Genomic DNA, 15,998 nt, shown 5'->3' with positions numbered 1-15,998 from the left:
AGCAAGCTCCAGGAGTTGGTGATGGACAGGAAAACCTGGCGTGCTGCAGTCCAGTGGGTCGCAAAGAGTCAAACAGAACTGAGCGACTAAAAAACAACAACAAAAATATATGTCAACATTTGGAAGGTATGCATAACTCAATGAAATAATACTTTGGAAATGACCACTATGTGATGTTATACGGTCATCTTTGGGTAAAAGATATATTCAAAGTACAACAAAGACCAGTGGATTTCCATAAAGGAGAGTATGAAATGCTCACTGGTGTGTTTTAGATTCACACAGCAGCTAATCTTTAAGAAACTACTTCTTGTTGAATGTTGGTATAGCATCAAAGAAGAATATACATAATTGTCTGAAAAAACCTTTAAAAATACTTCTTCCTTATACAAATGTGTATCTGTGTGAAGTTAAATTTTCTTCATGTTGCTTTTGTTCAGTCACCAAGTCATGTCCATCTCTTTGAGACCCCATGGACTGCTAAGTCAAACATTAAAGACTTAAAATGCCATACATCTCACTTTGTGTTGTTTGGAAAATATACTTATTTCTCAAACATATGTTAATTTATGTCAAATGGGTTTATTATTGTTATTTTAAAATAAATACTTAAAAATTTCTCAGGATTAATTCTTTTTATGGAAAATATCAGTAGATATAATCCATACCTTAATAATGTTTAAGCATTTGTGAAGGGGTCCTGAGACCAAAAGGTTTGAGAAGCACAGAATGTAAACTAATCGGTAAAGACATCCTCTGGTCATGTGTGTGTGCTTAGTCACTCCGTCATGTCTGACTCTTTTCAACCCCATGGACTGTAGCCCGTCAGGCTCCTCTGTCCATGGGGAGTCTCCAGCATAATTCTCTCCATGTTTCCTAAGGGAAAAGGGGTAAGGAGGGAAGAGAAAGAAAAGGGGATATACTGGATAGTAGGCATCTCACTGGTTGTTTTCATATACATTAATTTATCTCATTCTTTCCATTCAACAGACTAATAGCTATGATTATCCCTATTTTACAGAAGAAGAAATGGAAACTCAAAAGAGAAGAGAGAGATGACTTGCCTAAAATCAGCTTGTAAGTGACAGATTTTTGATTCTAAAGTTCTTATTCTTTCAACTACATTATATTTATGGCAGAATCCCCCCACTAAAATTCACCAGTGACCAATCAAAATCCCTAAATGCAAAGTTTTGGTCTTCACTGTAATTTCTGTTTCAAATCTAAGTATCTAATTATTTTACTTATTTCTAATTCCTCATTTTGACTTGTTTTTAAATGCATCCAAAGAATGCCTGGTACACTTAAAAATGGCCATTCTTCTGAATTCATAGAACAATGCAGTAATTTTCTGTTAGTGTTATTTAGACATAATATACATAGTCTCACAGTTCTTTCAACCTCATGCTAGTCAACATCAAAGAGTAGGTTTATATTGTGAAGGGTCTGTCTCTTTTGCTTTGTAGGTTAATGCAAGTAAGCATTTATTCAAATATGCATTCATCAAATATTTATTTAAAAATCTACTGTGTTTACTAGGTTTTGGTAACATGAAGGATGAAAATCCAAAGGTTAATTTCTGATGATCTGAAAGAGAATTATGGCCCCTTCAAAGCTTTACAATTAAACAACTTTATGGAAACTTTCTCTGTAATTAGATTTGATCACAGCTGTTTTTTTCAATGAAAACCTTAAAATGAAGAAACTAAGCAATGCTTCAGTGAACACAGAATCATTATATTTTAATACTGCTGTATTAAGGTTCTTAAAAAACTCAAATAGTAATAGTAATGGTCTACCTCAGGAACGATTAATTCCTGCTTGCTTTCTATCATGTTAAGGCACACTGGCTGTTTGGAGGAAAGGTAAAAATTCACTGCAGGGGTTAATATACTACAAAGTCTAAATTTAGCCACAGGTCTAAGCCAAGTTTTCTAGTTGAACTACATCAATTAGCAAAACTGATGTTTTGATCTCCCTTTATCTGATTCCTATGTTGTAGTGCTTAGTAGGTTTCAAACCCAGGAGGGTAACATAGAGGTATTATTTTTGGTACCAGGTACCAAACGTTGCAAGAGGATCTTGAAATTAAATTGTATCTCAACTGATTCTCAGCTTGAGAGAAGACAGGATGTTATTTATTGGCCCAGAAGTCCCCAGACTTTCTATGTGCCAGATACTATGTTCACTTTACATATATTATCATTCCATTTTTTCAGACAAAAAAACTGAGGCATAAGGAAGTTAACTTATTTGAAGTGACACTATATTAAGTGGAAGAGCTGCGATTCAAGTTCAGGTCTATGAGACTCTGCACTTTTAATCTCATCTCCACACTCTCTTCCTGCAAAGGGGATGATTCTGAATGTTACTCAGATACTAAAAATAGGAAATAAAAGAGTTATTATCACAATCTGCCCTCAATGACTACAGGTTTTAAGTTTACCTGGAAAATGTAGATGTCCCAGAATATAGAAAATGTTTAAAAATACATTCTTATATTGATAATTAAGTTACTAGCTAAGTCTATGCACTTTTCTTTCTAGTTATATTTTTAAATGTTTTGGGCTAAAGGGGAAAAAAGGAAGAAAGAAAAAGGTAGTGTGATTTGTGTATTCAGTTTCTGAGGAAAGCAATATTCAGTATGAACAGCAGCAGCCCCTGGTGGTCTAAGGGGAAAAAATAGTGTATCTATAATTATGGGGGTTGAAATATGTTTTTAAAAAGAATATATGTATATATTTAGCCATTTGACTCAGTTCTCAACCCAACACATTAAAAAACAGATGCTTTAAAAAATGATCTGTTGGCAAGATGCTTGTTAAAATTTTATCAGTTGAAATATTAAAATTCATTATGAATTAATTAACACATTATATAAAAATAAAATGTTTTTGTTTCATCGTTTTACAAAGTACTATAACCAGTGGTGATTAACACTGGGAATTTTGTGTCTTGAAATGTGTTGCTCAAAAAGAAACTAAATTTATAGGATTACCACTAAATTGATGACATTTTCTGTCTTCACTCTTGAATTCAGTTGGCAGATGTTTTCGAGAACAAAAAATTCCATCTTATTACAAAACATATTAAGCAGGTTTTCCTGCCAGGCATGTCTGACATGATGTTTATTGCCTAGACCAAATCAATCCCCTTAATAAGCCATAATATATGCCAGAAAGTACATTATTTCGTAGTTAAGGAAAGTTGCCACATGAAAGACTAAGTACTTTGATCTCTCAAGCTCTGTTCCTAATGCATCAGAAATGTGCTACATAACCCAATAGTTAGTCATATCTATTTATATTCATTTAGTAAGTAAAACAAAACTATTGGAGAAGGAAATGGCAACCCACTCCAGTGTTCTTGCCTGGAGAATCTCAGGGACGGGGGAGCCTGGTGGTCTTCCGTCTATGGGGTCACACAGAGTCGGACACGACTGAAGTGACTTAGCAGCAGCAGCAGCAGCAGCATATCTTGCTAATCTTAAAGTTTTAGGCCTGGATTCTACTTTATTTCTGCTGGTGTATACTAGATATTTGCAAAAAGTTCAAAGAAGATTTTGGCTATTTACTACATGCCAGAGGAAGAAAAATCAAATACTTGAATATTCTAGGAAAATAAAATGGTTTCAGAGGCTAAACCATCACTGATTGTAATAATGAGTTGAATGTGGTTGCTAAATCACTACACAGAAGTGACTCCAGTGGCATTCACATAGAAAAGAGGTACAGAAGAGAAGAAAGGATATGAATTAGCCTTCACCAATATTTTGGATATAGCCCAACTCAGAACATCAAAAAACATATTTTTTGAAAAGAAAGTTTCAGTTTATCAGAGCTGGGTGTTTCTGAACAATTGCAAAAATTCACATATATGCTGGAAAAAAAATCAGTCAGACAACTAGACACCAAATATCTCGCCTGTTGAGGAATAAGTTTTTTGATGGATGTCAACAAGCAATCAATCCATAAATATTTGAGTATCTTTAATGTGTAAAGTCAGGCTCTGCCAAGATTCCTATTTTCTAAATGTCTCCTCCACATTTGGATTTTTCCTTCTGTGGCCATGTGATCTTCTCCCCCCGCCTCCTCTTCTAGTTTTTTTTTTTTTAATGTTCTGGGTCTAATCCCTCTATTTTACTTCCTGTCACTACAGCCCACAACTAAGTTTCCTAAGGTAGAGATATTCAAGTAATTCTAACCCAGTATTACACAGATCAGCATCACTTTTGCCTATACGCCCCCTACATACTCTAAAGTTCTTTTAAGCACCTTCTTCCTTAGTCTAAATACTGGTCCTCTTAGGCTCCAGCTTGATACCAGAATACCCCTCGTTCCTATGCTACACGTCACATTATCCACGTATATCTAGACTAAGGCCTAATCTTTCTGCTTTGGTTTCCTTCCAGGAGATTGGATCCTAGTGCATAGATTTAGCATGGGTTCCTGACTTTATGACAGTATGACTGTACTGTTATAACAACTGACTCCTATTTGCTTATTCAAAAGGATTGATATGTAATTCCAAAGTCTATAAAGCATGCTTAAAGGAGTGTAGGGCTATATTGGAAAGGCATGAAAGATAAATTGGTAATAATATTATGAGACAAAACACAAGAGATAGCTCAAGACAAAACAAGATAAGTTCCATAAAAGTTAACTAATCAGAAGAACTCCCAATAGTCTTAGTAAGGAGAGGTCACTGATGTCAGCTGGGCACTGCAACATGGATAGAATTTGGACTAAGGGAAAGAACAGAAAGCAAAGTTACAGATCCCATTAAAGCACAAATTGTATACAGAGTAGAGCAAATACAGAGCCTGGCTGTACTCTTATGAACAAATGTATAAAATAAAAATAGAAAACAGGTTGGCAAAAAAAAAAATTCCATTTTTATCCATCATTTTAGCACCATGATGATATAGTTAAAAAAAGAAAAGTCTATAACTTACTTTTAAATATTGAGATGAAAATGTATAGATCAATCAAGATATCAAATAAATCATGACAAACCGACTTTTTATCATTGGTTTCTGGAATGTCTTCTCAATTACCGGACTGGGTAGGGGACTAACAATGTAATTCTTCTTCACTTTAGTTTGTTTGAATGTTTCCTCATAGAAAATCATGTAGTATACTTTAATAATGCAGGATGCATTAGAAAAAGCAGTAGTAGTTTGGGATTTTAATCCTGGCATTACCATCTTATTTATCAAATAAAAATTTATTACTCTGGCTCTGTTCTAAGTTCTGGATTATAACAATGAAGAAAATAGACTGAGTTCTTGCCCCATGGACCTTAAATTAACAGCTATGTGACCATGGGAAATTTACAAAGTACTGACTCTCAATCTCCTCATCTGCAAATGGGGTCAATATTATTGATCATATTTAAAGACAGTAGTTGAAATATATAATATTTCAATATCACTATTTATTTAATAATATAAATATACTAATGTAAATTGTTTATAGACATTTAATAGTGTCTATTAAATGATAACTGGTCAAAAATCTATATAATCATCAAATATTGTTTACTATATTATACATAATCATCAAATATAGTTTACTACATCATATCATACTTTTATAATAAGGGGCTTACTTTTCATATTTCAGATACATATTTATTCTCAACTAGAACGATGTGGCAAAGAAGAAAGACAGCAAGAATCTACAGTAACTAGAAGCCCTGGTTTTATTTAACACTTAGTTCCACCATTTACTAGTTATGTGATCCAAGATAAAAATGTACCATCTATCCATCAGTTTCTTTAAAGTAAGAGTAAACTTATTTACCTAGCTTATGGGATTGTTCAAAAAATTAATTATTTCAACATGTAAATGGCTAAGAAGCATATAAATAAAACTTAATTCACCCCTACCACATACCTGCTCTGTGTCTGAAAAGTATACATACTTGTTATTTGGAGTTATGTAAAGGAAAGGAATGGCAAGCCACTCCAGTACTCTTGCCTAGAAAATCCCATGGATAGAGGAGCCTGGTAGGCTGCAGTCCATGGGGTCGCTAAGGGTTGGACACGACTGCGTGACTTCACTTTCACTTTCACACATTGGAGAAGGAAATGGCAACCCACTCCAGTGTTCTTGCCTGGAGAATCCCAGGGACAGGGGAGCCTGGTGGGTTTCCATCTATGGGGTCACACAGAGTCGGACACGACTGAAGTGACTTAGCAGCAGTAGCAGCAAAGGAAAGGAAAGAAGATACTTCTAGAGTGGATCAAAATTACATACGAATTAAGCAACCTAACACAAAATGAACCACTATTCCTTTTACCGCTACAGGTTCATGCCTTACTATCTAGAAGTATGTTTTAAGAGTGTCAGGTTAGCTCTGGTGTTTTAACCAATCCTGTAAGATTTTAAGAGAAAGGATGTTTATTAAGAAAAATAACGTTTCATAACTATCAGGTATAAAGTTGTGTTGTTTACACGAGCCAATTTTCGTCTTTTAGTGCTTTCAATGAAAACCTAGACTGATGAGTGAAATGGGACAAGACAAGAAAGAGGCAAAAAGACATAATAAGTAAAAACAGCAGGAGCGTAAGAGAGATAAAAGAATTAAAGAAAAAAGACAAAGGAAATTTAAAAGATCTTAATGAAACAACATAAAGATTTTTTCCCTTGGTATAATAAAAAAGGAGATACAGGAATAAACAAAAGAAATGTAAAAAAGGAATAAAGAAAATGCACACACAAAAGAGAACAAAAGAACAAACCCAAAGTGAGAGTGACATGATAAAGAGAAATCAGAAAAGAAATAAAACGTAAAACGTCAAACGTCGGAAACAGATGATTTAATCTGTACTTATCATGGGCAAATAAAAGAAGCTAAGAAGAAAAAACTTAATACACAAAATCACATTTGTTTTCATTTTATGAAACTGAATATTACTAATGATTTGTATATTTTAAAAACTTATACAATTCATTTTTAGACTCCAAATATCAGGGGTAATTTTTTAAAAATTCTGTCTTAAGATGGTAGTTGATCAACTGGATCATATTAATCAGGAAACTCAGGACAATTGATCAAGAAGAGGTGAAATCAGGACCCTGATGCAGTCACGTGGAAGAAAGGAGGTAATGCAATATAACCACATAGAATGAGCATGATACTTATGAATTCCAAACATAATCATTGGTTTTGTTTTTCAAACAATATATTAAATAGTGAGATGCTTTTCAGAAATGTCTAAAATCTGCCTAACTTTTGCTTGACTCACTGTATGATAGATATGCTTTAGGTATTCTTGTCTGGATATATATTTTTGGCTTTTGAGAATTTATATACTGTATAACTCTCCTAACTTACTCAGCTGACTGACCTATAATCAAATGTCTAGAATGTTTGGAGTACAGCTGCCCAAACTAAAGTGATAAGGCCATGGAACCAGAAGTAAAATTTTAAAAGTAACTTAGAATGCTACATATTTCGCCTTGAATGTGGTATGAAATACTTTATTAACGAGGTTTTAAAGTAAATGGAAAAATAGCTCAAGTTGAATAATCTGAAACTTTACTACTCTCTCACAGTATAATTTATAGAATGTTAAATTGTCTGTATTTAAGTGTTCTGAATTGCTCAATTTTGAAGAACATATCAATTTACTATTTTATGTATCCAATAGAATTTTGAACATACTTAACTATTCACTTATATTCTGAGCACTCATTATAAGGGCTTTGAAAACTGCATGAATCTGTCACAAACACACACATAAATATATATATATATATATATATCATGCTCAGTGTGTATATCAAGCAGAATGTGTCAAAGGGCAGATAAAATTGTTTGTGCCCCCCACAGAATTAGAACTCCTTGGGCAGCACTGCTATAACGATCCCATGCTGCTAGCATTACAAAGTGCAAAGGTTCACTGGATAAGAAAAGAGCAGAGGGCCGAGTTCCCTCATTACACTATCCCTAAACTATTCCAGCTTAAATATTTATTAAGATATTAATTACTCTTCCTCCCTCCATCAGCCTTCAGAAGTTAAGACACTGTGGATGGATGGTGGCTCGTAGGAAAACAATGCATTAAAACTATTACCACCCAAGATGAAGACTGATGTTTTGTACAGTGCATTATTAATTGCTTTGTGCAACTTAAAATATCACACTGAAATAAGAATGATGTGTTTTGTTACTTAGAATAAAAAACAGAAAACGTTTCAGTCAAATAATACCTTTGGTAAATAAATCTTTAAAAAATTAAAAACTGATACTTTCTTTTAAAAAATGAAATAATTTATAGAAAATAAATTTTAAAGGCTTCTTTCATAAAGGATGCAACACTGCTTAGAACAGGTCTGAACACAGAATATTTTCAACAAATATTAGCTGTTGTGGTGGTTTGAAAAAAGAAAAAAGGCAAGGAAATAATGAAAGATAGTAATGATCTTGCTCACTACTTACTCTGATATATAACTGCATCATTTCTTTTTCTCTTTGGGGGTTACGATACTTCTCATAGAAATCACGTCGCTTCTTTGTTTCTTTAGAGACTTTATCTTTTCTTTCTCGTTTTTCTGCTGGTTCATCTGAACTGTCAGAAGATGACTGGACAGGTATCTTCGGCTTTTCGACTTCAATATAGTTTTCATTGGGATTCAGTACTATTACTCCATATCCTTCCTGTTTTGAAAGCAAAAAAGGCAGCATAATTTAATCTTAAAAATCATTTCAATTCATAAAAAAGTTCTTAAAATCTCATACTAAGTGACTAAACATAGTTACATATTCACTAAAAATTCCTTTATAACAGATTATAGTTTTACTTTCTCCAACAGAAAAGTGATTTCAAATTATTTGCCTGTATTATGTGTGTAAATAAGCATAGATCATCTATAAGATCAAAAAGATATAACTGTAACATATTAAAAATATAAATTTAAATTTATAAAAAGTACTTCAGATTTCCCAGAACTCTAAAAGTGACTGAAATAAATTACCAAATAACAAGTACACTTTCAAAAAATTAATATTTATAATATATATTTTGATAAAATAACCTCTTTGAAATTGAAGTTTACAATTCCAACCATATTTTCCTGGATTTTTGTTTCTTTACAATTGCACTTTAATGGGTATTTTTTTATTTGCTTGAACTTAAAAAAGAATAAGCAATCAGTAAGGAGTAAACTGTCTCCAGATTTACATATCTCTATTATCAGGAACACAGAATGTCTACAAATACATATTGGATATTTTTCACCTCTCTTCTTTCAGGAAGGCACACAAATCACAAAACAGAATAAACTAATGTCTTACTATAATGTATGGAAACAACTTTTTCATCTTGAAATTTCTTTTATTTTTCAGCTACCATAAAAACTCTCTTTATTAACAACTAGTAGCAGGAAACAAGTTTCAAAGTTTAAAATATAGTTTATTGAGCTAGTAAATCTTTTAAAAAGTTTTTAAATGTGTTTTCCTGTCTGACTTAATTCTAGCAAGGCAAACCTTTCTCTGGTTATAATTAAGGAAACTCTTGGCATTTATATTATAACTGATGGAATAATCTAACTAGGAAAAAACAGAGAAGGATAAACAATTACCACTAACAAGTAACGCAAATTTTTGAAGCTTGTTATATCTTGTCTTTTCTATTTAATTCTGACGAGACGAGATCGGGTGCGTTCAGGGTGGTATGGCCGTAGACTCTATTTAATTCTGTACTGTGGGTGTCCCAATTTCATCTGTTAAAATCTTGTAAGGTCATACTTAAAACATATATTACGTTTAAAAAATAAGAGCTATCAAAAATAAAGTATAAAAATTCTCATCCTTACGAAAACAAAAGTGTATACTTTTCCCAAAACGATAACTGTAGAATCTATGTCAAGTTTAAATTTTAATCGTTTTTTGCCAAACCAAACATAAGATAATTTAAAAAAAACTGAGAGCAGTAAATTCAGCCAATATTAGCACAGACTCAATTATCCTTATTTTTAAATATACGAAATTGCTACACATCGTTGGTTTTTTAAAATTTATTTCACAAGCTACTTAGAAACTTCATTGGAATTGTTTCAATCCCCACCCCAATCAGTTGATATTATTGTCTAAAACCACAATATGGTTTGGAGAAGTTTTTATTTTAGTGATAAGGTAATTAAGATATAGTTGTCTTATATATATGAAAACTATAATATATACCAAACTGATTAATAACATAACACATATTCCTCAATATGTATTTAAATAAATTTTTAGATAAATATCTCATTCACAAAGGCCTTATAAAATACTTGATGCATTTTTAAATTTAAATGTTCTTCAACAAAGCACAAGACAAGGTTTCTTAAGTTTTCTTTTTTAAGTTTCTTAGCCATTAAGTCAAAGTTTTACCAACAAAAGATATTTTATTTGGTTCTGCTTTATTCTAATCTGTATAGCTATTCAACAGTCTTGTAATTCATTGTGATCACTGTCAGGTAGACATATTGTCACTTGGTGATTTTCTACAGTTCGACACACTTGACTAGTTATTAAAATCACATTTGAAGGAAGTTCCTACCCCTCTTCCTTGTGTCTCTTACAACTTTTCACGCCCTTCTCAAATTTCAGCTATAACTTCTCCTCCCACCAAAAGTAAGTTAAAGAACACTGTTGCACTCTGCTAAACAGGGTGAAATAGAGGCATTCAATACACTGTCTCTGGTGTAAGGCACAGTCAAAAAAGGTCACCATAGGCCAAAAAGAAAATTGCCTCCTTACTAGATTCTGTACCATGAGTAAGTGGTCTCCTGTCATGTTCTTTCCCTGCCTTCTCTGAGTGAATTGAACTTTAAACACACACACACAGACTCTCATACTTAACACGTGTTAGGGTTAGCAAGACCCAAATAGAATCTTGGAATTTTTAAGAGTTGAAAATAGTGATATATTACATTTTAATGATAACATGAAAAATTACAAACTCAGGGTAACAAAGTAGGACTTTAATAAATTGATAGAACATGAACATCATCTTTGCACAATGAATAAACTCCAAACAAAGGCAAATTCTTTAGATAAAATTTACAGTCACCAATATGAGAAAACTAGTACCCTAGTTAATACTTTAATCATTAGAAATAATATTTTAATAATGCCAGCTTTATTTGAACAGAAGTTTTCACTTCAATTTTTGGAAATCATAGATTGAGACATTACTGTACCTCCTTAATTTTAAATGAACTCTGAAATTTGATGTGTCCCATCTAAAGTACAAAAACCAGAAACATAAATAATCAAAGTAGCAGTATTTATCTAAGTTATTGATTATGTAACTGAAAATTACATGACTCATTTGTCCAATTTTATGAAGACACAATGTCAATTTTTCACCAAGGCATCAACAGATGAAAAATGATTCTATTTTTAAATCACAACTACATAAATCAATTAGAGAATTTGTATCATATTGATTCCAACAATGAATGTTTCTCTTCAAACATCTGATTTATTCAGAAACTATTTTATCATTTAGATATTTCATACTGCCAATTAATGGAATAACAATCAAGAAATATTCAGGAACGTTTTCTGTGGAAATGAGAGCTAATTTTAATAAATGTCTTTGCTGCAAATTCAATTACCATTCTGTAAAAAACTTACATTTTTCAATTAAAATTTGCCTGATAATTAATGTAATATTCACAGGGACCATTCATAACCATTTTATGGGCAGGAGAAAGTTGGAACAACAAAATAAAGTTAACTATCCCATGCAAAGATACGTAGTAAAACTTTATCTTTTTGCCTTTTTCCCTGTCACATATATTGTCCAAAAAAATCCTACTGCATAATAAAGCTACAAAGATTTTTGCCATATCAACATTAATATATATAAACTAAGGAGTCAAATTAAATAGTCAAAGTAAACAAAGCAGACAACATACCAGTCATTAAATTTAACTGTTTTAAATAGAATGATATCAATTTATATCAGAATAAATACCATTTTAAAAATTCTTTATATTCCTATTAACTCAATCAGTACACACAGAAATAAGTGAGAGATTCTAGTTTAACTTAGCAAATGTACCCATAAAGTTTTACAAAACTGTAAAATTAGGCATCAAGTATAATATCTCCAAAGGAGATCCCCAGAATTAATGCTTAGAACACAAAAGATTGTATACTGAGGTATTTTAAATTTAATTATTCCTTAAACATGTTAAATTTATCCTAAGATGAAAAGCTAGGTTATTTCAAATGTACATGGAAAGTTCTGTTATCTTTACCAAGATAAAGTGATCAAACTGATTATCTAACATTCTACAACTAAATAAATAAAACTTCTGGCATCTTTTGTAATGATTCACCCAAATCAATTCCAATATTCAACATTTGAAGAGACAAAGCATACATAAAGTTGTTAATTAACTCTTATGTTTGATTGCACAGTCTAGCAGAAGATCACGGTGATCAAGAGGACATACATGTAAAAGTAAGCTTTATCTCTTTAATTTACCTCATCCTATTTTCTACTCTTTTGGAGTTATAACTATAGTTTCATTATCAAATCTGTGGTTTATAAGGTATAAACCATGGGATCTTAATCAGAAACTCTCAAAATTTTATTGCTAGCCGTAGCATTTTATTCAGCACAAGTGCTTGCTGTGATTTAAACAGAATACACAGGCCTCTGGGCCTTCTTTACTTTGAAGTCTATAGATGCACTTACTAATAAATAATAGTTCATTTATCATTCAATCAACAAATGATGGCTTAGGTCAGAGGTCTAGAATAGACAGGTGATGCCAAACACAAAGAACCAAAGAGGAAATCTTGCTTAAGAAATTAAATCACTACAGAGGTGCACTTACAGAGAAGATTCTACAAATAGATAAAATCTGAAAATGCCTGGCCAGAAATGCAATGTACTTTTGACCCCAATGAAACCGTGCTAAAACTGAAGATTTATCTAAGTTAATTTGCCTATTAATTACCAATTATAAGGAAAACGAAAAAATAGGAACAAATTCTACGTTTTTTCAAGTCTGTTGTGGTTGGCTAAATAAAAAATCATCTGAAAAGTACTCAGCTCTACATATTAATCTGCCAATACTGCAAAGCCACATGTGACCAAAGAGGTCAGGGGCCAGAGTAGAATCCTTTGACCTATGGAACTGTCTGGTTTGGTCTTCAGGCAAGGCTCCTTAAGAGATCACTTTACACAGATTTATCAATCCTATTTTTCAAGTTCAGCATTCTATCTGCTTGGTTTGAAACAAGATAGGTGCTCATCCTCAAGGGAAATGAAACCCAAAGTGTTTTTATCTATAAACTATATCAATCCATGGTTAAAATGGACAAACCAATGTCCATTCATCCTTTCTGAAAGATGTATGTTGTGTTTATTCTCATCTTTTTCACAAGAAGGTATGTATATGTCACTGTTGCAACATCCTAGGTGCAACAGAGATGAGGTCATGACAACCAATCAGAAGTCACTAGTGAAGCGTTAAAGTAAACATAGCTGTTGGAGCTGTAGCGCTGCTTGAAAAATGCCCCCTCCATTATTTCAGCAATTTTCTCAAGACGTGACCTGGGACTGAAATGCCTGAAATGTCACTTGACTCCGTTTTGTGCTTCTTCCCAATTGCATTTACGTAACAGCACCATGCTAATATTTTGCAAAATGTTTGTCATGACCATGCTTTGACTTGCAGCTTCCTAAATTCTAATGTTGTGTCCCATGGTATAAAAATACCATAATGTGAACCAACATAGATTATCCCAGTAAGTTTCCAACTTCAAATAGCTCATCAAGTTAGTCAGTAAAAGAAAACATGCCACAAAAAGTTTTCAGAGGACCACCTGTTGTCTATTATTTTTACATAGCACTTACTCATAAATCATAACACAGGGTAATTAATCAAGCTGTCAAAGAGAAGGTCAAAGGTTATATGGTAGAGTCAGAAGGTCATGCATGGGCTGATAGAGGTCAGGGTCACACTGCATTCCTCATTATCAAGTTGGGATGAGAGACGGCCCAAGCAAACAAAAGTGAAAGCAGATGGAGAAGTGAGTGGATAAAAAAAAAAAAGAAAGAAAATTTCACAAACAAAAAGAAAAGTGAAAGAAGACTGTCAGCTGCCTTCAAGTAGAGAATAGAAGAGAAAAGAAATACACTGAAATGAGCTCAAAGGAGCTCAAGAGCATAAAGAAACTACAGTTTTATTAATTAAATAAGTTGAATATAACTTTTCTTGATCATTGTATTAGTGCATACTAATAAATATTAGAAAATATATGTTTGCGATCTCTACACCTTCCCTAGCTAGTGTGCCAGGATAAACTAAGATAAAGGCAAAGAGTTCTAAGGACAAAGTGCAATTACAAAAAAAAACTTATTATAAGGGTTTTTTTCCCCTTTAATATTTTTTCAGTGTTGCAACATAGAAGCAAATAGTTTTAAGCCATAGGATAATTTTTGAGTATGATACAAAGATATCCACAAACAACAAATGCATCATAAAAGTCCTTTTGAAACAAAACGGGTATAAAATATTCTATTATTACGCTGGCCTGAATTAGATGCAGAATACTGTGCAAAATTAGCTGTCACCCTTTGCTCAAAATCTTTGTTAATCTCATTTTGAATGTTTGCAGCTTTATCAACACATGCATCAATGTCAGCTCCTTGGTTACTGAACCGCTGTAGTTGGAAGAAGATATAATTAAAATGTTTTGGCACAGAAAAGGTGAAATTGTATCTTCCCTTGTTCCCTTAGGAGTCTGTAAAACATGAAGGATATATTGACAAACACACACCCTTGTCTCCGGTTCTGACATCAGGTCATCTGAGTGCTATTTATTTTAAAACATTCACTTTGCACTTACATTATCACCTAACTGTTTCTAACTTTTCTTAGGCTTTAGAACATTATGCTGCTTAAATATCACAAATATCTCTTCTAACAATCCATATTTCATTTATCAAAGCATTCCATATATGTGCAACAGAATCATAAAAAACACATTCATTATAAAGGACAGAATATCATTTAATACTATAGCATTATGAAATATTTTGTTTTTTGATTCTCATTCTCATAAAAAGACACAAACATACACCCACATGTGTATACATTAAACTAAAATGTAACAAGTTACAACTGTTGCCTAGTCAGTGACAGATCAAAATTCCTAAGTGGATACAGAGTATCCTATGGACACAGCCTTTATTACAGGTCCCCAAGAAGACCTGGATGGATAAATATACCTTATGAAACATACCGTTCCACACGCTAGCTATGCCTTTTTGGTTTAAAGTTCTAAATGTTCTCCTAACTTCTTTACCATTATAAAACTGTGTAAATATTTTAGCTATAGATGGTAGGCACATGGTCTTTCAAAATATCACTCTGATTCAATCATATACAATACAAACAATATACATTAAATTTTTATGTTACTCTTAAAACTTGCTTAAGAACTATGCTACATAAATCATTTTATCTTAAAATATGTCACCCTTCTCTTTTATCCTCCCAATTAAAAGATCATATCCAATTTTTTTTTTTTTTTAAGAACATACCAGTGCTTTGCCTGTGGTTCCACAGTCTGCTTGCAAGCATGAGAACATAATGAAAGATTCCAAGTATTCACCGGGTCAATCATTCATTAAACGTTGATTTCATACAGTTATTTAATAAGCAGCTACTATTTACCAAGCACTATGCTAGGAGTCACAAAGAGTCGGACACGACTGAGCGACTGAACTGAACTGAACTCATGCTAGGTACAGTGCCATACTTATGGATCACCTTTCATTTTTAAAGTATTTCCACTCAATAAGAAAATTCTAAATCACAATTAAGTACAAATTCCTAAAACATCTACATGAAGCCATTTTATACTCAAGAGGAAGAGGAATATGAAAAGAAAAAGAAAAAATTATTATAAAATATTTCTAAAACCAATCTAGCTAGACTTTAAAGCATGAATAATCATAAATGCTAAGCTATGCT

General features: G+C 32.5%; 1 protein-coding gene across 6 annotated transcripts in view; it reads right to left on the bottom strand.

Moving 5' to 3' along the window:
- Positions 1-15,998, bottom strand: part of ARB2A (ARB2 cotranscriptional regulator A) — a 422,973-nt gene that overhangs the window by 224,869 nt on the left and 182,106 nt on the right. For all 6 annotated transcript variants that reach the window (XM_055429378.2, XM_055429376.2, XM_055429381.2 and 3 more), the window contains one exon: positions 8,449-8,667. In XM_055429378.2, coding sequence (XP_055285353.1) covers positions 8,449-8,667 — 219 coding nt within the window. The remainder of the gene's footprint in view (positions 1-8,448; positions 8,668-15,998) is intronic.

This window comes from Moschus berezovskii, chromosome 8, assembly GCF_049115385.1.
Source record: "Moschus berezovskii isolate FMDL1 chromosome 8, NW_MosBer_1.0, whole genome shotgun sequence".
In the NCBI taxonomy this organism is placed as follows: domain Eukaryota; kingdom Metazoa; phylum Chordata; class Mammalia; order Artiodactyla; family Moschidae; genus Moschus; species Moschus berezovskii.
Note: the sequence above shows the minus strand (reverse complement) of the source record. Positions and strands in the feature narration are given on the sequence as shown.